The sequence below is a fragment of the Muscardinus avellanarius genome (assembly GCF_963383645.1).
Source record: "Muscardinus avellanarius genome assembly, chromosome: 11".
NCBI classification, from domain to species: Eukaryota; Metazoa; Chordata; class Mammalia; order Rodentia; family Gliridae; genus Muscardinus; species Muscardinus avellanarius.
Window position 1 is genome coordinate 112,567,628 of NC_137797.1, and position 21,999 is coordinate 112,589,626.

The 21,999-nt window shown below is 42.5% G+C and overlaps 1 protein-coding gene across 1 annotated transcript in view; it reads right to left on the reverse strand.

The window, feature by feature from the left end:
* DNAI7 (dynein axonemal intermediate chain 7) overlaps positions 1 to 14,044 on the reverse strand; it is a gene marked incomplete at its 3' end in the record, with an annotated part of 39,048 nt that extends 25,004 nt beyond the window's left edge. Inside the window, exons 1-4 of the mRNA XM_080705047.1 lie at positions 13,963 to 14,044; positions 11,731 to 11,822; positions 8,935 to 9,036; positions 838 to 975 (exon numbers count right to left, since the gene is read on the reverse strand). Of these exons, the coding sequence (XP_080561173.1) occupies positions 838 to 975; positions 8,935 to 9,036; positions 11,731 to 11,790 (300 nt within the window). The 5' untranslated portion in view covers positions 11,791 to 11,822; positions 13,963 to 14,044. The remainder of the gene's footprint in view (positions 1 to 837; positions 976 to 8,934; positions 9,037 to 11,730; positions 11,823 to 13,962) is intronic.
* Between the last annotated feature and the right edge of the window lie 7,955 nt (positions 14,045 to 21,999).

The window sequence follows — 21,999 nt, forward strand, 5'->3', positions numbered from 1 at the left end:
AAAGATTAACCACGGAGGAGAGGAGGTCTTCACTAACTCCACCTATTTTCCTGAGGGCAGCTCCCAGTGGCTACCTGCAGGATGACCTGTGTAAGATGACCCCTTCACAGTGCTGTTCTAAAGGTGGGTTCTTGGAACCTGTCCACCACCTGTTGTCTGCCCTGGCCCTTTCATTTCCAAAGAAAATCATTTGCAAGATAAGTTCTGCCTCCTGGGTTCATTTGTCTTTCCTAAAATCACTTAGTATCCCTCTAAATTACCTATGTTGCACCCATCCCTATAAGGAGGGGCATATAAGCAGTTGAACCTCACAGGATCATGGGCAAGGGACAGGCTGTGGAATGAAGGTGCTCACTTTCTGGTGACTGGGGTCCAGTGTCCCTCAAGGGCTCGGTCCAGTGGCCTGACCTCCTTCCAGGGCGCCTCCCTCATAAAGGCTCTCTCACCCCATGCCTGGCTGGCGACCAGGCCTTGAGTGTGTGGACTTTAGGAGACATTTAAGATACAAACTGTAATAGCAATAATAGCCTGCTGAGGATAAAAATCACCTATCTACTGAAGTTATCTACATAAATGCATAAAATCTGACTTTTTGCATCCACTAGAAAAACAAATGTTTTCCATTTATGTTACGTTGGTTTTACCTAAACTGGCAAGCAACTGTAAAGAGTTATTAAAAAAAAAAGGTAAAAGATTACCAAATATTTTTCTGTAGTCCAAAGTTCAAAAGTAATAGTGTCATTAATTGGAAAATAATATACTTAACTTCGTTTTGGAAGTTAATATAAGATTCCTTGTAACATAATTTGTATTACAGGACAATACTTAAATACTTACACGAAGCACCAGTTTACTCTTCCCAACCACTTCCTCAAAAGTCTGATTTGTCTCCTCTTTCCATAAGCTGATGAAAGTATTCATTTCTTGGGAAATTGAAGGATCAGGACTCCCATCACACTGAATATAGTGTTTCCACTGCAAAAAACAAAAAGCAAATTTGAAAGTGCACACTGAAGAAAGTTCAACCAAAGAGTAAGTAACTTCTTTATGAAAGTCTGAGTTCTCAAAACCTAGTTTTCCCAATTTAGACAAAAACTTTGATGACTTTAACCAGTAACTTGTTATAAATCAATTAATAACTAAATAAACCAATTAAAATCACCATATTCCTTTTCAACCAAATAATTTCCAATCTTCCAAATTCAAATAAATAGAAGTTCTATTTACTTGATCATTTTTGTTTTTTAAACATTTGATCTGGGTACAATGGCACAGACCTATAATTTCAGCTACTCAGGAGGCTGAGGCAGACAGGTCTCAAATTCAAGGCCAACCTGTGCAACTTAGTGAGAGCCTATCTCAAAATAAAAAATAAAAAGGGTTAGGGAAGTAACTCAGTGGTAGAGCAGCCCTGGGTTCAATCCCTAGTGTTCCAAACACACACACACACACACACACACACACACACACACACACGCGCGCGCACGCATACATACATACAACATACACACATACACGCACACATATACATACACATACGCGCACATACATGCATACATGCGTACATACATACACACAACACACACACATACACACACATACACACACAACAACAACAAGGTCTGCACTGGTTTTGTCTTGCTTCACTTCTTTAAGATGGAGCTGATTTGCAAAGCCAACATTAATTTCTACCTTGCACATTATTACTAATTACTCATTGCACTGGCACTTTAGGAGTCCTCCCATTATTCTTGTATCCTATGCAAATGTGATACTTGTAATTATAATTTTTATTTAAGATTACACAATAATGTTTGGCCATATGATGAGAAGTTTTATTTAGCACTCCCTAATGCTTTTGGTCAAGCTCTCACTGAGTGAGAGTTCCCAATGCCTAGGGCATCAGTACTACTCTTAGCCATGATCATCCTGGAGCTTTAGTGCTAACATGTCGTTCACAGATTACAGTCTACTCACAATCATGCATTTCTTTATAGTCTTACCATTACAGCTAAAGAGACACATTAGCAGTCAGCAAATGACTGCACGTAGACATTCAAGACAGGAAAGCCCACCAAGTGCTGTGTGCTATATGTCCCTATCACTCTGACCACAGTATGATGTGAGACTACAATGCACTAATAAAAGTATATTTAAACATAAGGAAAAGCCGGGTGTGGTGGTGCACGACTGTAATCCTAGTACTTGGGAGGCTGAGACAGGAGGATCGCAGGTTCAAGGACAGCCTCAGCAAGTAGTGAGACTCTCATTATCCTAGTGAGACCCTGTTTCCAAAAAAAAAAAAAAAAAATCAAATCAAATCAGACTGGGGCTTTAGCTCAAAGGTTTTTAAAATGCCTCTGGGTTCAATCCCCAGTACCACAAAAACAAAATAGAGAATGGAAGAAAGAAAGAAGGGAAGAAAAAAGAAAGAAAGGAAGGAAGGAAGAAGGAAGGGAGGGAAGAAGGAGGAAGGGAGAAGGGAGGGAGGAGGGAAAGCAGCAGAGGCAGAGGTGACCCCATGACTGTCATGAGGATAAAATAACCTTGGAGCAGGCACCTCCCTCACCAGGTTCCCACAACAAATGAGGAGTCTGCGCCTTTAAACCAAATAGCCCAATTATTGAATTTCTCAGCGCATTTATCCATGTACAACAAAAGTATTACACTACAGAAACACATAATAACCTATTAAGTTAAAATAAGGAATGAGAATGAGTGCCGAGACCTCTAGTTACAACACTAAGCCACCAAAAGATGCAGAAGTCTAGGTAAGAAGAAATGCAGAGGTGCAGGAGCCCGCCCCAGTGCGCGCCCTGGTGGGCATCTTGGGAAACGCTGTCTACAGCTGAGATGCCATCTACTTCTGGGGAAGCCTCTCTCTAACAGAAGGATCGCAGGTACAAAGTTAGTGGGGGTGGCGGGGGACACTCAAGTTGTTAAGATATTCCAGGCCCAGAATTGGCAGGGTGGGTAAAAAACTTGGAAAAGTTCCTCTCAGTGAGACTCAAGAGCAGTTTTTCTCTGGATTTCATTTCCGGAAGTCCTCATCTTGAGATTTCAGATATGAAAGTTCTATTTGGCATTAGCTGATGGGTCACTAAGAGCTCCCTTTACCCAATGCAAACTGAGCCATGGGGCACTGAGCTGAAGGCCCAGAGCGCCTAGCCCTGTTAGAATATTAGAGAGTTCCGGGAAGATGGCAACCGGGAAAAGCGGGGCTTAAGAGCCCCGCTAATAACCAATCTCCATTACCACAAAATCAGCGCCTTTCATAGCCAGAAAACACCATCAGCAGAGAAACAAAAAAATCACCAGGCTCCAGAGAAAAAGCGGACTGAGAACAGAGCTCAGGGCCACAGAGGAGATACACCAGCCTCACGCCCGAGGACGCGGCAGCAGTGCCATACTGCCGGCGGCAGCGGCGAGTTCATCAGACGGCTATAGCAAGCCGAGGTGAGCCACGGCGGAACAGCCAGGCGGGATCTTTCGGCGCAGGGAACATCTAAAGCTCCCAGTGGCTGAGCTCAGCACACCCTGCAGGGACTCAGAGTGGAAATCAAAACCAGAGAAGAAAAAATACGCCAGCCTCACGGCCGAGGGCGTGGCAGCGGCGCCATATTGCCACCAGCGGCAGCAGCAGTGAATTCACCGAGTCCAGTACAGCTACATCTGCGAACTCAAGAACAGTGAGTCAAATTGTGGGCCACAGAGGAGAAATCCCAGTACTGTACTCCCTGGGACTTGACCCAGTGGGGGAGTGGCGGTGGCAGAGATATCACACCATAGGAGAACGCCCAACCTGGCACCCCCCCCCATAGTCTAAAGCAGCCTCTATCGACTCCCTGGGTCGGAGACTCTGTGATACAACCCAGTAAAGGAGTAGTGGGGTCAGAGATACTACAGACTCGAGATCCAGAGCACCTTAAGTGAAGTCATAGTGACCCAAGGGAAGAACCCAGAGAAGGCACAAACTTCCGAAATCATGGGAAAGAGGAATAATACTGGAGCAATGAATGCCCACAACCCCACAACATCAGAACCCGATAAAACAGAAAATCAGAGATTTCTAGAAGATCAAATCAGGAAAATAACTGTAGAAATAATAGAGGTGCTTCGAAAAGAATTCAGAGAGAGCCAAAAAGAGATAAAGGATGCAATTAATGAAGTAAAGGCCTCAATTCAAAGCACAAACAACCAATTAGAACACATGGAGAACAGAATCTCGCTCTTAGAAGATGATCATTCCAAAAATGAACGCATAGTTTCTAATCTAGAAAAAAATATCCGACAGCAGGAATCTGACATTGAAGAAATATGGGCCCATTTTAAGAGAGCTAACCTAAGAATAATTGGAATAGAGGAGGGAAAAGAAAGTGAAACCAAAGGGATCAACGATCTCTTCAAGGAAGTAATAGCAGAAAATTTTCCAAACATAGAGCAAGAGGTTGATACACAGGTCCAGGAAACGTATAGAACTCCCTTTAGACAGGATCGGACAAGAGGATCCCCACGCCACATAATTGTCAAAATGACCAATCTGGAAGCCAAGCAGAGAATCTTAAAGGCAACAAAAGCAAAGGGCCAAGTGACATTCAGAGGCAAACCAATTAGAATCACTCCAGACTTCCCAAACCAAGTTATGAGAGCCAGAAGGGCTTGGAGTAACATATTCCAAACTCTGAAAGCAAACAATTTCCAGCCAAAAATTTCCTACCCAGCAAAACTTTCTATCAAATTAGATGGAAAAATAAGAAGCTTCCATGACAAACAGAAACTGAAGGAATTTATGTCTTCAAAACCAGCACTAGAGAAAATATTCAAAGAGATTAACTACAAAGAAGAAATAGGTAACACACACCAGAACCAGAGAAACAAGATTTTCCATCCAACAGACAACTAAGATTGGTTATCTGTGGAGATTCATTATTTATGTTAGTCTTTTACCTATCTCTAAATTGTATTGTTTGCCTTTATTGTTGTTAATTTTTAGGATTTCTAGTTGGAACATTAATATACCTTCAGATATAGCATTTGGAAATATTTATCCAATTCTATTAGTAACTTTTAACTCTGTTTACATTGTCTTTGGATATACAATTTTTTTTATTTTTTAGGGAGTTTGTATACTCTTCTGTTTCCTGTGCCATTGAAATCATATCCAAGAAATCACTGCCAATTTCAATGTTGTGAGGTTTTATGACCCAGATTTTCTTCTAAAAGTTTATAGTCTTAAGATTTATATTTAGGTCTTTTATCTATTTTGAGTTAATACTTGTATATGGGATTAGGTAAGGGTCCAATTTTATTCTTTTTCATGTAATTATTATTTTTCAACAATATTTAGTTAAAAGATTATTATTTCCACCACCAAATGTTTGTGGAATTCTTGTCAAAAATAACTTGACAATATAGGGAAGAATTTAGCTCTAGGCTTGTATTTAACTCCAATGGTTTATATATCTGCCTTTAGAACAGTACTACACTGTTTCAATTATTGTAGCTTTATATGGTTTGAAATCAGAAAATATATGTCTTCTAGCTTTGTTCTTTTTCAAGATCGTTTTGGGTATCTAGAATCCATATGCCATATTAGGATAGATTTTTTTCTGAAAAATAAATATATAAATATATGATAGTTTCACCTAAAAAATAGAAAAAAAATATTCTCTGGTAAGAAAGAAAGCAAAAAGAAATATTGAAATGTTATCTTTAAGTCATCAAAAGCTTGGTATCAGACAAATGAAACTGTTCTGTGAGATTATCATTGTTAATTTTAGATAAATTGCTATAATACTAGATGTCAACCACTAAGCCAAGCATGGGAAGGAGGGATGGGGAGAGAATGGGGTGGGGATCGGGTGGGGGCTGACTGGGCGATGTGTGCATGTATGTCTACAAAAGTTTGTATCCCACTATGATGTATGAATACAGTGCACCAATAAAAAATAAAAAATTAAAAACAGAATATTAGAGAACAGGAGACACCTGGGACCCGTTAAGGACACGAGTTTCCTAGCAATTATCTCACCTATTAAACCCAATCATATTACCTTTGGATTTGGCAATTCACTTGACCTTGTCAATGTCTTTTTTTTTTTATACTGGGGATCAAACCCAAGGGCTTTCTACTATCAAACTACACTCCCAGTCCTATTTTATTTTTTATTTTGAATCAGGGCTCATTAAGTTGCAGAAAGCCTCACTAAGTTGCTGAAGCTGGCAGTGAACCTGCGATCCTCCTGTTTCAGCATCCCAAGTACTGGGTTTACAAGCATTTGCCACCATGCTCAGCTGTTATTTTTAATTTTTAAACAGGGTCTAGCTAAGTTGCTGAGACTGGCCTCAAATTGTGACCCCCGACTCAGTCTTCCAAGTACTGGGATTATAGGCATGCACCACCATGCCTGGCTTGACCTTGTCTATTTCAATTTCAAAATCTGTGTATCCTTCTAACCTTTCTGCAATACTAAGAACAACAGGACAAAGCCCATGCCACTGCATTTGTGACCCTGCTTAATCATTCATGAATTAGCTAGTGAAGTGGGTCCCTCCATCACTGGAAATTTCTCCAGGAATGCTCTGCAAAAAAGATACCTTTGGATAACATTTTAACTAGTCATGACAGTGGCCTTCCTGCATGCAAAACTGCTCAGTTCACCATAAACCAGTCTCAAATTCAGATTCACCATAGACCACAGCAACTTCAGAACAATCAGTGCACCAATATTCTTCCATATCTGTGTCATTTTATCTCCTCCATGCTGAGCAACAGGGTGCAGACCATCAACAACAGAAGCTTCAAAGACTCAGGAAAGACCAGGTAGCTGTTTGGCTCTGCACGACTCCACCTTCAGCACTAAACTTACATCTTTTCAAATACCAGCCTGAATGAAACCCTTAAGATTGATCTGAATCGAATCTCCTGTGTTGGCCTGTTTGATGGATGGGCCCGTACACCTGAGCTGTACATCTTGGCTAAGAGAAGGGCTACTGTCCGTGCTGGCCTGACCGACTAATGCCCTAAGTAATGGCGCATAGCTTGTGGTAACGAGACTTCAAACCTAAACACCATCATCTGCCAGAAGAGAAGCTCAGGAAGTGGCAGGCCTGGAGATGGAGCAGACGGCGCAAGGCCTGTTCACAAGTCCATGCAACTCCTTCACCTTCTCCCAGGGGACCATCCCCACACAGGGGAGATACCCCCCAAAATGAGGGCTTACTCCAAAGGCTCAGATTTCCTTTACTAAAGACAGGCCCCAAGGTAAGTAAGAACAAGCAGCTTCCCAGCACAGCCGGGGTCCTTTCAGGGTGGGCCCAGCTTCACATGCAGGTGCAGGGCAGGCAAAACATCTTCCAGCTGACTCAAAGACTGTACATTATTTTTCTGAGCTTAAGTTTTTAGTCAAGGTAGAAAAGTGGTTAAAATAAGGCACAGCCCACTGATTTCAACTTCTATAAGTGACTCTTATTTAAAATTTAGTCACTCAAAAGCCTCTGTGCACAAAGTAAAAAGAGTAGATCACTTTCTGTGGAGTTTTTGATCCTTCCTTTTGCAATTTCCCCCGCCAGCATGCAATTTTATCCAGATTAAACTTTCTCAATTTATTTCAGCCAAGGTTCGCCCATTTCTCAAAAAATAAATACAAGTTCTGCAGATTTTTATACACAAAACTGGCTGGAGTTTCAAGTCGATGAGCTCTGGATGCAGGACTTGTCTTGCTGCTTACTGGCCTAGCCAGCCAGCCAGCCACCATGAGCCCCTGAAGCTCCTATGCCCTCTGGTAGCACAGACCGACCTGGGCACCAGGATGCGTGCTTCTCACCACCAGGCGAGGGCAGTTGTTCTCACCTGACCCAGGCCAGCACTGAAGCCTCTCCTCAGGACCCCTCCTTCTCCTGCTGAGCCAGTTCAACTCCTGGCTGGACCAGAGACTCCTGCAACTTCCCTACAGGACCCAGCCCAAATCAAGGAAAGCTGCCCAAACTCGGCTACATGAACGTAGGAAGCGCCAGCCTCGACCTTCCCTTCACTGCCTCCCCACCTCTCTCAGCCTCACAGAAGTGGGGAGAGCTGGGGTCTTGTCTGGCGCAGGCTGGCTTGGCCTTCCACTAGATCTCTACAGCTTTCTCCATGTCTGTAGTATGGTAGTTCTGCTCTGTTATCTTTGTGTGTTCATTAGAAGAGCACCTTAATTTCTTCAAGAGCCTCCCCTCACATTACCAACGAGGCACAAGAGGGCTCCGGACGTGCCTCCCTCACTCAGGCTGATGGTGTCTAGCTTTTGATTCCGAGCTGTTCCTCTCACCTGAGCACTTAGAGGCCCCTGTGGGGTTTCTAATAGGCCTAACTTTGTTTCTGCTGCGCCTCGGGGAATAGGGAGGTCTGAGGAGAGGGAGAGAGACAGAGAACAGCCGGCCGGTGGGCATCAGAACACACACCTTTATCGAGTTCACCACCAACTGTGGGTGCAATCTGTGGCACCCTAATTACAACAGTAACATCACAGATCCCCAAACAGATATAATGTTAATGAAAAAATTGAAATATCAGGAAGATTACCAAAATGCGACACAGGAAAGCGTGAACGCGTGCTGTTGGAAACTTTGCGTGACACTGGGTCTCTGCAAACCTTCAATTGTAAAAAGTGCAATATCTGTGATGCACAGGATAAACTATGCCTCTGCAGACTCCCAACGACGGACTCAAAGTCAAGCGGAATAAAGAGCTCACATATGTCACTGCTGACAAAAAGCTGCACAAGTGTTGGATCCCTTTTCTTTGCATAAGCAATAAATTTGTCGGATGATTTTTTACAGATAAATTTAAAGTTCCCTGGAATCAAAATAGGTATCAAATTATAACTCTCCTGTGATCACAAAAGTATCAGCTCAAAAAATAATAAATAAATAAATAAATAAAATTAATCTTACCTGAGAAAGTGATCTGGTATCTTGCTTCAATTTCTCTGCTTCAGGAAAACAGCACTCTAGTAAGTAAAGCTCCTCAAGCTCGTCCGCTCTCCTCTCCAGGTCCTGTTACATAAGGATAGACGCATTGGTCTGCTCTTTAATTTCAGCTTGCATCTAAAACTTGTCTAAATAGATAGTTTCAAAATACTTGTGTTAATTTGAATAAAAATGATATTTACAAGGCTTTTCATCTCTACAGATTCTTGGTGGGCCCCCAAACTCCTTTGGGATCTGTGAGATCAACTCTATTTTCATAATGATACCAGGACATTTGTGTCTTTTTCACAGTATGCATTTTTCACTGATAGAAGATTTCAGGTGCCTTAACAAATCAAGGTGGTGACTCCAAATGGTAATGATTTGGAGCAGAGCAAGGAGAGAAAGCAGACACCTTCACATAGTAAAGACCTGATGATGCAGAGGCAGAAACGGTTGATTTTATGAAACTGCAAAACCAGGAGTGGTGTTACACATCTGTGATCCCACTCAGCAACTTAACAAGAACCTGTTCCAAAATAAATAATAAAGAGGGCTAGGGCTATTGTTCAGAGGTAGAATGTCCCTGAGTTCAATCTCCAGAACAACAATAAAACACCAACATAAGTCTTAATCCTAAGCACAAATCTGAATATTCTGTGATAAAGCACTTCCACTGTACACCAGAGGACAAGACTGCCTTGAGAAATAACACATGGAATTATTTGGGTATTTTGGCATACATTCTCTCAAAACTGAGTGAATTGAGCTTGTCGCTTCAAGGACACAACTCAAAATATTTGTTTGGAATGATAAAAAGCAAGCTTTCAAGCAAAAATTGAGATAAAAACTTGTACCACTGTCAGCCTGAGAGTTTGTCAATCCACAAAACTTTTTGATTTAACTAGAGATGATACTAATGTGAAATTTTATAAAGTAAATACAGTGAACAAAATTTTTCCAAGCAATCTACATGTGTTACTGTAAAATCATGCATGGAAATAAAATCTATTCAGAGTGTAAGACAGAGCAGTGTGTTACTGCAGCAGAGTGGGAACACTTCAGTGATAGTTTGATATTTCACATTAAGAAACAACATGAAGGCTGAGACAGGAGGATAGTGGTTCACAGACAGCCTCAGCTCCTGCCTAGTGAGGCCCTTTGCAACTCAGTGAGGCCCTGTTTCAAAATAAAGAATAAAATTATAGGGCTGGGGTGTCGCTCAGAGGTAGAATGCCCCTGGGATCCATTCCCAGTAGTGGAAAAAAAAAAAAAAGAAAGAAAGAACAAACTAGAAATGACACGGTGGTACATGCTTGTCATCCCGGGTGCTCAGGAGGGGGAGACAGGAGGGTTTCCTGAGCCCAGGAACTTAAGGCCAGCTTGTGCATACTGTGATATCCCATTTCAAAGAAGAAACAGAGGAAGAGGAAGAGAAGAAACCACCCTTGATGAATTTGGGTAGAATATCAAAGAATATTCTCAATTATCTGCAATGCTATTAAATGTTCTTCCTTTTTCTAACTACATAGATGTGTAGGGAAGATCTTTATATGCTTTCATCAAAGCAACAAATTAATAAATAGATGAAATACTGAGTATGACATGAGAGTTCAGTTGTCTTTGGTTAAGTCAGTTAGTAAAGAGATTTAAGAAATAAGAACAATGAGCCAGGCATGGTGATGTTTGCTTGTAATCACAGTACTCGGGGGCTGAGACAAGAAAACCTCAGCCTCAGCTACTTAGTGAGGGCCTCCATAATTTAGTGAGACCTTGTTTCAAAATTAAAATGCCCCTGGGTTCAATCTCTAGTATTGCAAAAAAAAAAAAAAAAAAAAAGAACAATGACATTCATTTCCCTAATTACAAAAATACATAGCTTTCTTTAAAAGCTGTAAACTATTTTCTATAAAATGTTAATGTGTTTACTTATGTTTATTAAAGTTTGTTTTTATTAATGTTTAATGCCTATTCATATTAGCATTTTAAAGCTTTAATTTCTAATATTATAAATATTGACAGATATAATCCACATAAATAAAAGCTCCTTAGGGGACTTTTTTTTTTTTTTGGTACTGGGAATGGAACCCAGTTGCATTCTACCTCTGAGTAACACCCCAGCCCTATTTTTTATTCTTTATTTTGAAACAGGGTCTCAATGAGTTGCAAATGGCCTAAATAGCTGAGGCTGGCCATGAATTGTGATCTTCCTGTCTCAGCCTCCCAGATGCTGGGATTACAAGCTTGTACTGCCATGCCCAGCTAATTTTTAATATTTTACTGGAGTTTTGTCTTCAGACCAAAATATTTCAAAACTACTGATCTAAAAGGTTCTGGTGAAAAAGAGACATGAAACTAAAAAAGGAGAGGTAAACTTTGAATATTTTCAGTGTTTTGGGTTCCTGCTAAATTTCCGCATGCTTGATGGTTACAGGGTGGACTGGAAGCAAGAGCGCGCAGTGCCCGGGGGGTCCTGGCCCTCCACCTCTCAGCTGCTGAGCCTCCATGTCTTTACTGTGACATGTGGATCATGGTGTGATTCACTTCACTGCAGGCTAAATGGCCTCACATGGACTGAATGGCACTAGCAGCCCAGAGAGCTTCCACAGTGGAGGGCAGCCTCCACTGTCAGAGAAATAAAATGTCTAGGGGTATAACTTGGTGGTAGAATGCCTCTGGGTTCAAACGCCAGTAACACACACACACACACACACACACACACACACACACACACACACAGAGAAGGTTGGATTAAACACTGATACAGGTGTACTGACGCACCTTTTCTTCAAGCTGATGCCACTTTTCATCTTCGATTCGCTGTAGTTCAAGCTTTTCCATCTCTTCTTTCTCATGTTTCAGGCGGGCTTCCTCTAAGGAACCAAAAAGTAAAAAAGTGGATAATCTCAGTGACTATATTACTGTTTGGGGGCCCTTAAATTAAGCAATAAAATATAACAGATCTACCATAGGTAATTAAGACGAGAGAAAGTCTTCAGAAGATGTCCATAACATCTTTCATCTACATGAGGAGCAAGTACCTCAACCTTCCTAATCTCACTATTAAAACCCTAATATGAAATACATTAAGAAGAGAGTTCAACCTAATAAACATTTCCCTAAAATAGTTCCTGATATTGTATTCTTATATTCTTATTCTAAGTTCCGTGGAACCTGAGCCTTTTACACACATGGAATCTACAGATGTTCTTAATGCTAAAAGCTATAACGACTAGGAATATTCAGAATTATAAAGTCAAACATTTTTTTGTGGTACTGAGGGTGGAACCCAGAGGCTTTTCTACCTCTGGGCTATACTCCCAGACCTATTTTATACTTTATTTGGAAACAGGGTCTCACTAATTTGCTGAGAACCTCACTATGTAGCTAAGGCTGGCTTTGAACCTGTGCGATCCTCCTGTCTCAGCCTCCTAAGCGCTGGGATTACAAGTGTGAGCCGCCATGCCCAGCTAAAGTCAAACATTTTTAATTCTGGTATTTTAATTAACCAACACTTTTATCAATGTTTAATTCAACCTTTTTTCTCTGTGTGTGTATGTGTGTTTTACTGACTTTTGAACCCAGAGGCATTCTACCACCAAGTTATACCCCTAGACTGATTTTATTTCTTATTTGGAGATAGGGTCTTGCTAAGTTGTTGAGGCTGCCTTCAAACCTGTGATCCTCTTCTTTCAGCCTCTCAAGTACTAGGATTACAAGCGTGTGCCACCATAGCCAGCTTCTAATTCAACTTCTTAATAAGTGAAACTGGCACTTTTAGTTTAGAAAATAAATATTGCTAAACCTCGAGAACTTAAGCTGTATTTCTTACTAGTGTGTATTTCCCATCTTTAACGACTCTGAGTTTCAGAATACTGACTGCACAATTAGCACCGATGCCACTAAGTGCACCAGTAAATACATCACTTTAAGACGAGGCTGCCAGAACTAGCAAATAAAAATACAGGACGATCCACTCAGCCTGATATTCAGATGGACATGGACATTTAAAAAGCTTAAGTATGTCCTAAATACTCCACAGAGTAAATCATCCCCAGTGAGCTAAGGCTTATCTGAAATTAAAGTTTAACTAGGCTCCTATATTTTATCTGGCAAGACTAATTCAAGATATACCCAAATGTAGCTGGGCATGGTGGTGCACACTTGTAAACCCAGTACTTGGGAGTTTAAGACAGGAGGATCACAGCTTCAAGGATAGCCTCAGCAACTACTGAGATGCTCAGTAATCCAGTAAGACCCTGTTTCTTTTTTCTTTTTCTTTTTTTCTTTTTATTTATTTACTTTTTTGTGGTACTGGGGGTAGAACCCAGGGGGTTTTCTACCTCTGGGCTATACTCCCAGACCTATTTTATATTTTATTTGGAAACAGGGTCTCTAGTTGCTGAGAGCCTCACTAAGTAGCTGAGGTTGGCTTCGAACCTGTGCGATCCTCCTGTCTCAGCCTCCCAAGCACGGGGGACTACAAGTGTGCACCACCATGCCCTGTTTCAAAACATAAAGTAAACCAGGCGTGGTGGTGCACACTTGTAATTCCAGTACTTGGGGGGCTGAGACAGGAGAATTGCAGGTTTGAGGACAGCCTCAGCAAGTAGTGAGACTTGCATCAACCTAGTGAGTCCCTATTTCCAAATAAAAATAAGATCAGGCTGGGGGTGTAGCTTGGAGGTAGAATGTCAATGCCCAGTGCCACAAAACATAAAGTAAAAAGGGCTGGGGGGTACAGCTTGAAGGTAGAACACTACAGGGTTCAACCCCCAGTAAAATACACACACGATATACCCAGATGTGATAGTGTGTACTAACTTCTTTTTCAGTGCTATCTATGTAGTAGGTGGCTATTATAAAAGAGATTTACATTAGGAAATGAAATAATTTTGGAAAACACTGGACCACAGAAGTGCCAACCCATGGCTAGTATTCCCTGTACATGTGCCAGCCCATGGCTAGTATTCCCTGTACACTAGGAAAACGGCAGCACTGGCCGTTCTGTACCTTCCTCTCTCAGTCGTCTCTCTTCTTCCTCTTGTAGTTGCTTCAGTCGTTCCGCTTTGGTGATTTTCTTTTTCTTACTGCCAGACTTAAACGCCATGACATAAAAAAGGTTATTGCACCCAAGTTACTAAAAACACACCTCCCTCAAGGAGTAATCGTGAAAACCATTTTTGCTTTTATGAAACCAATCTTTCATGCATTCTCTCAAGAGACAAGACTATTAATGAAAAGTTTTGACTTAGTGCATTGAAGAACCAAGTCTGGAAATAAATCAGAGAAACAAGCGTATAAATTATCTAAAACCAGAGCTGACAGTGATGAATATATGCAATTTATATAATCTCTCATTCCCAGCTTCTATATCTTTAAAATGGTACAAAAGAAAATCTCATTCCATTGTTGTAATGAATAAAGTAAAATATATGTAAAAAACAATTTGAAGTCTGGTGTAGTGACGCATGCTTGTAATCCCAATACTTGGGAGGCTGAGACAGGAGGACTGGGTTCTTGGCCAACCTCAGCTACTTAGTGAGGCCTGCTTCAACTTAGTGAGACCCTGTTTCAAAATAAAGAATAAAAATAGGGTGGGGGTGTAACTTGGAGGAAGAATGCCCCTGGGTTCAACCTCCCAGTTCTGTAAAGAAACAAACACAAAAACAGTTTGAAAACTGTGCATCTATAAATAATGACTAATAGGCACACAGTGATTTTGCAAACAGGAAGAGATGACTTTAAATATCAGGGATCAAGTGAAACGTTTATGGAGCAGTGGTATTTAAACTGGTGTCCAACCTGGTACGGTGGCCCGTGTCTGCAATCCCAGTCTTAGGAAGCTGAGACAGAAGGACTTCATTCAGGTCCTCCAGCTCCAACAACTTAGTAAGACTGTTTCAAAATAAAAAATAAAATAGGACTGGGGGTTTAGCTCAGAGATAAGAGTGGCCTGCGATCAAGCCTCGTGTCTCTGTCTCTCTGTCTCTGTCTCTGTCTGTCTCTCTCTCTCAGCTGTAACATTAGATAGATGAGGAAGAGGGAGGAGTCAATTCTAGTGCTCCACAGAGTAGTAGGTGACTATAGTTAGCAATAATTTACTGTAAATAGAATACCAACTTACTGTATGCTTAATAATAGTAACATACTATGTGTTGTATGAGTATAGAATAATTTGTTATCTATTTCAAAACACCTGTATAGGAGGTCTCTGCATGTTCTCAACACAAAGAAATGATAAATGAGGTGATACCTGCCTTAGCTATCCTGATGTTACATACCATATGCACTTATAAAACTGTCACATTGTAATTCATAAATGTTATTTATTCCTTTTGTTCATGATATGACTTATCAAAAAACTGTTTTTTTACCATTTTACCAGAGAAATAAGTTGTGGCTTGTTCATTTATTGAATTAATTTAGTAACCCTTAAGAATCTAACATGTGCTAGTTATTTCAGATACATCAATATACAAATATTCTTACATATAGGAGCCTGCACTCAAATGGGAAGAGAAAGTAAAAACAATCAACAAAACTTGAAAACAGGTAATAAGCAGTAAGAATTATAAGATGTTTAGAGGGTGGTGGGTGATGCAGAGTAAAGTCGTGGACTCCCACTGCTGAGGTGGCTGCAGAAGGGGCTGCAGGTATCAGTGGGGTGGTACGTGCGCGCGCGGGGACGTGAAGGGAAGAGGATGCTCATCCTCCCAGCTGTATGTTTCTATTGGTTTCTGTATTTGCCTGAGTTCCCTTACTCTTATTTTGGGTTTTAATCCTTTTTTTCCTCCTTTGTGGTGTTAGAAATTTGAATGCTGGGGCACTCACATCCAAGGTCCATTCCCAGCCCAATTTTGTTTTTTATAAAAAATGGTCTAAGTTGCCAAGCGCCTCATTAAATTGCCGAGGCTGGCTTCGAACCTGTGACTCTCCTCTCTCATTCTCCCAAGTTCTGGGATTATGGGTATGTGCCACTGTGCACAGCTTCTTATTTCTTGAGAGGGAGACTTAGTTCATTAATTTCAGCACTTCTCTTCTAATACAAATATGTGGGCTAAGAATTTCTATTGTTTTAGCTATGTTCTACAAATTCTGATGTTTTTTCCTTATCATTAAGCTAAAGGCATTTTCTAATTTCCACTATATTATCTCTTTTTTGTCCATATTGGGGATGGAACCCAGGGGCATTCTACCTCTGAGCTACACCCCCAGCCCCATTTTTTATCCTTTATTTTGAAACAGGGTCTCACTGAGTTACACAGGACCCCACTAAGTAGCTGAGGCTGGCCGTGAACTGAGATCTTCCTGTCTCAGCCTCCCAGATGCTGGGATTACAATGACAGCACACCCAGCTCACTGTATTACCTCTCAGCCCACCTTAGGATGTTGTAAAAGTTCCAAGCCCATTGGGTCTTTCGGCTCACATGTGATTTTTCTGCCTTTTTGGCTTAGTATCAGTGAGGTTGTAATTCATGCTCTGAATCACTTCCATTCCCTGAATTTTGAGCAGTTTTATAGCGTGGTACATTGTCAAGTGCTTAGCCCCGCTTGTAGGCACAGTGTGCTGAGAGCAGCTGAGCTGTAGATATGTCACTGGTTGCTCCTCTCCTTGCATCTTGCTGGTTTTTAATACTCGTTAAATTCTTGTTACTGATCAGTGGTTAAGATACTTCCACCTTGAAATAAGTACTATACTGCAGAATATGTAAATAGAATTGCCTCTCTCTTTCAGAGATGGGAGAACTGGTCCCTCTTGCTAGTGCTTCTAATGGGAAGCAGGCTAGGGGAAAGTACTCATCTTCACCCCTCCTGAAATCATAAGAGCCATTATGTAGTAAAGTAGTTCTCAAAGTCCAAGGGGCATAAGGACCAACTGGTGATCTGTCTTAGAAATGCGAATCTGGGCTAACAATGTACACATGCACTTCTCTTCCCACATCAGGACTCAGTAAATGTAATGGGTTGAACTGCGTTCTTTCAAAAATCTTATGCTGACGTGCTAACACCTAGTCATCTCAGAATTTGACCTGCTTGGGAATGGGGTCATTTCTGATTTAGTTTGTTAAATTAAGAAGAGATCATACTGGAATAGAGTGGGCCCCAAACCAGTGACTAGTGTCCTTGTAAAGAGAGGAAGCTTGCACATGAAGGAAGTTATGCTGCCACAAGATAGCAGAAGCTGGAAGGTTGGTCTAAATAAACTCCTTCGTGGAGTGCAAGAGGAAGCATAGCCCTGCTGACCCCTGCTCTTAGATGTCCAGTCTCCACACTGTGAGGCAATACTTTTCCACTGTTTAAGCTTGGTTTGTAGTGTTATAGTTGGCAGCTCTAGGAAATTACTACAGTAGATTTGAGATTGAGTGAAGTTCCTGGAAACTGCATTTTTTGGTACTGGGATGGAACCCAGGGGCATTCTATCTCCGAGCTACACCCCCTACCCTATTTTTTATTCTTTATTTTGAAACAGGGTCTCATTAAGTTGCAGAGAGCCTAAGTAGCTGAGGCTGGCTGTGCACTGTGATCCTCTGGTCTCTGCCTCCAGAACGCTGGGATTACAAGGGAGCTTACCACACCTGGCTGAAACTATATTTTAACAAGTTCCCCAGGTGGGTTAAAAGTCAAAGTTCCATGGACTACACTTTGAGAAACACTGCTAGAAGGAACAAGGAAAAAGAAACTCTTGGCCATTCCAAAGGAGCACGGCTGCTTATTCTCTCACTTTCCCAGCAGTTTAACTGACTTCAGGCCAGGAGTGCTCTCCATACGATTCCTTCCCATCACTTGTGGAAAATGCATCTATTTTCAAAAATTCATATATTTAAATTCTTTCCTTCCTTTGTCTCCCTCCCCTCAATTTAATACTTTCCAACATTGTGTTACCCAGTTTTAGCTATTTCAGTGGTTAAAGTTATAAAGCTGGAATGCAGCTAATTTGTTTACTCTGCCTCCAGCAACAAGGTAGTCACAATTATTTTCATATCTTTGGCTTTCAGCCCATAGCCAAACACAAAGAACACACTCCATTTCCCCCTTAACTGATGCATTAAGTAATTAAGTAATTATATTCTCTGCTTCCTGTGATTTTAATCACAGACGATCTCTTGATGGAAATCACATTTAAGAAAATGGGGAAAAGCCGGGTCGCCGACAGGCCCTTTGCAACTCAGTGAGACCTCGTTTCAAAATAAAGAAAAAAAAATAGGGCTGGGGGTGTAGCTGGGAGGTAGGATGGCCCTGGGTTCCATCCCCAGGACCGCAAAAATAAATAAATAAATAAATAAATAAATAAAAATTTAAAATTTTTTTTTAAAAAGGAGGAGACCATTTCACAGTTCTGTGTTGGTTTGTCTCCTTGGCGAAGGCATGGCAGTTAAGTGCAGAAAAACAAAATTAGAAGCTTTAACCTATTTCTTTAATGAGGGGTGAGCACATCGAATCACAAAACATATTTCTACGAAAGGCCATATAAAATAACCTTTCAGAGCAGAGTAAATTTATCGCTTTTAATTAACTAATGAGGAAAAATAAAACCTTTCCGCCGAATTGCAATCTGCGCACCTGAGCGGGCGCGGGCTCGCCTGGGAAGTTGCCAGACCCTGCGGGTGCCGACGCCCGCCCGCCGCTCAGGACCCGAGGCAGCCTGGGGAGGCCGGGCCCCAGGACGTCCTCTCCTAAACCCTCCCGCACATCTCTCGACCCCGCGAAGCGAGCGGCGCTCCGGTGTCCGCTGAGCGCTCACCATGAGGAGAGGACGCTCCGCCGCAGCCCTGGGAGCTAAAGCTCTGCTAGGGTGAAGCCGCCCCGGTCTCCAGGACGACAGGCCACGCCCACGCGCGCCAAGATGGCAGGCCACGCCCACAACGCGAAAGGACGTCAGGCCACGCCCATGTGCGCCAGGATGGCAGGTCACGCCCGCCGCGCGGAACTACTCCAGGCCACGCCCACCCGCGCACCAGGACGTCCGGCCCCGCCCACCCCGCGCCTCGCGCAGGTGCACTGGGCTTTTCCGGCCGGCGTCCGCCCAGCTCTGCAGCGACTGGGAAGTCGCGGCTCCGAGGCTCCGAGGCTACTGGGCACGGCGTGCCGGGAGGCGCGGGTGTAGCCGCGGGGCGCTGGTTGCTTTCCGGTCCTGGGGTCTGGAAGCGGTATGCTCTGGGCTGGGACTGCGGGTGTGGGAAGGGGCTCCGGTTCTCCGGGAGCTGCGGAGAAGAGCTGACCTTCGCGGGCCGGGCTTGGCCATCCGGGTCGCGGGCTCACTGGATGCTCAGCAAGGGACACACCGGCTCCGACATCGGGGTTACGTGGAGATCAGTATGTCCGGATTACCCCTTCCTGCTCCTGTTTGTCTGCTTTCTGTGCAAAATAAATGTGTGTGCCCCCTTTCCTGAGGTCAGCTCCAATAAGAGTAGGAAATGATTGGGAGCATTCCTCAGCAAAGTACTCTGCACCGATGCGGACGGCTGAGGCCCAGCAAGACTCGAGAAGTTATTTCCCAAGGTCACAGCCTCAGTGTACTAACCACTAGAACAACCTTCAGAATTTCAGTCTCCTACCCACATGACCAAACTGGCGCCTGCGACCAGTAGGAAAACTAGAAGAAACTAAGCGAAGCTGGTCTTTCCCCAAAGCCCAGGTGGATGTCTAAAACCTGTCTTGGCATAACAAGACCTGGAGTAATTTAAAACTATTGGCACTATTTCTCATTTCTGAATTCTAATCTTACAATTTTCTATCCCAGTGTAATTGACTATGTATTTCTCATAAGTAGGACTGATAGAGCTTGGCTTTGTGGGTTAAAAGTACTATTATCCCCATTTAACAGAAATCTAGGTTGTGTAGTATTTATGACCTCCCTCCAAACCCTAATAGATAAAAAAAAAATCTCTCAAATTCATATAGAATTCTAACTTATCTTACGATAGCTATTTGGTATGGAGGTAAACTTTACTTTTGAATTAAACAACCCTAATATTCCATAATACAAGACCTCAGTCAACTCAACTAGGATTGATGGGGGTAAGGAAATGTAAGTGTAATCACAACCTTAAAATGGTGGGCCTGGGGAAGGGGGAGGACTTACTTGCGCTTTCCATCAGCCTCCCTCCCAGGGAGAAACGCATAGACTTGTCAGATCCCAGGATGAACTGTGTTCTTGAGTCACTGTGCCATCAGGGTCATACCTGTGAGCTTCACTGTTTGTGTTCCATGCACAGGCATGTTCTCCTTACCTTCAGATGGAGGTAGTACCTGCCCTTTCTAAACATACACCATCTCCTTAAATCATGTGTAATCTGCCTTCTAGGCCTAGACCAAGCTGTGTGCCGGCCTTCAGGGACAGAATCTCTTGCCACCTGTTCACAGACCCTCTGATGCTGGCAAGTGTGTTCAGCTAACTTTCTGTGTGAAGCTAACTAGTTTGGGGAAATTGCTTCACCTGTCAGGTCTACTGGAACCAATGACAAATGACATCGTATTATCTTTCTTTGCCAGTTTTCCTTCAGCTTTTATTGTCATCTGAACTTAACAGGAAATAGTAACTAACAACTTTGGGTATCATAACTCCTAGTTAGATGATAATCTCTGTTAACCGGGACTGGAGCTGGTTAAGTCTTAACTTTTATCCCAGAGTAACTGGAAAAAAAAACAGTCAAGAGTTGCACCTCTTCGCCTGCCACACATGCCCAGTTCTCAGAATAATGGGAAGCTTCTCTTTACCTGTTTGCTTGGGTTCCATAACTTCCAGTACTTCATACAGGCAGGGTTAAGAAGAGCCCAGGACCCTGCTGGACTTACATTGGAAACCCAATGAGACCTCCTTCTTCAAAGAGCTAAAGTAAACCCGAATGCCTGAAGGTCAGCTGTGCAATACTAGTGAAGAAACACTGCCTTGATTCACATGAACCAACATCAAAGAACTGGACAGGTTTACCTTGTCCATACTAGCTACCATCCTGCTAGGCACATCTTTTATTTTTTGCAATTTGTAAATAAGAACAACTGAAAAGGACAACTTAAGCCAGGTTCTCAGGAAGTTTGACAAATTACAAATTATGAAATCTAACCATATTTTTTACCAGACATTCAAAAGGCTGTTATAGTAAATTAGAAAAGTGGGAGAGGTGAAGACAGCAATAAAGCTTTTGTTAAAGCTGGAGAACAAGTGAATAAATGTGATTCAGCGCACCAAAAAGCCCAGTTTACATTACGGCAATTTCAGAAGACACTGGCCTAGGGGCCCCAGGGTTGGAAGTAAACAGTGCAAATTAAAGCTCCATGGGAAGCGCCTTGCTGCCGTGGGCTGGAGGGGCCTTTCTGGATAGAACACACTGCCAGGGCACCTTGAGCACAGTCAAGTGCATGGTACCAGTCGAGCTTATGGACACACAATGCTGAAGGCAAGGGCCCTGTGCCTCTTTCACTGTTAAAGTGTGACAGGCAGCCAAGTGTGGTGGCACACACTTCTAATCCCAGCGCTTGGGAGGCTGAGACAGGATCGCATAGGTTCGAAGCCAGCCTCAGTTACTTAGTGAGGCTCTCAGCAACTTAGTGAGACCCTGTTTCCAAATAAAGTATAAAATAGGTCTGGGAGGATAGCCTGGAGGTAAAAAAGCCCCTGGGTTCCACCCCCAGTACCACCCAATAAATAAATAAATAAAAATAAAAATAAAGTGTGACAGGCAAATCTTCAGATTAGAAAAGTGACCTGGGGAAACAGACCAAGATCCTGACATTAGAAGTTCCCCATGCCGGGCAGGGTGACACACACTGTCTCAGCTTGGGAGGCTGAGACAGGAGGATCGCGGTTCGCAGACAGCCTCAGCTACTTAGTGAGGCACTCAGCAACTTAGTGAGACCCTGTTTCAAAAATAAAGAATAAAAAACAGGGCAGGGGATGTAGCTCAGAGGTGGAATACCCTTGGGTTCCATCCCCAGACCCACCAAAAAAAAAAAAAAAAAAAGTTCCCCAGAAGTGAAGCTCAAGGCAAAGTATATAAACTTCAATCATGTATGCAGATCTGAAGGGCTCTTTAATCCTTGTAAGAA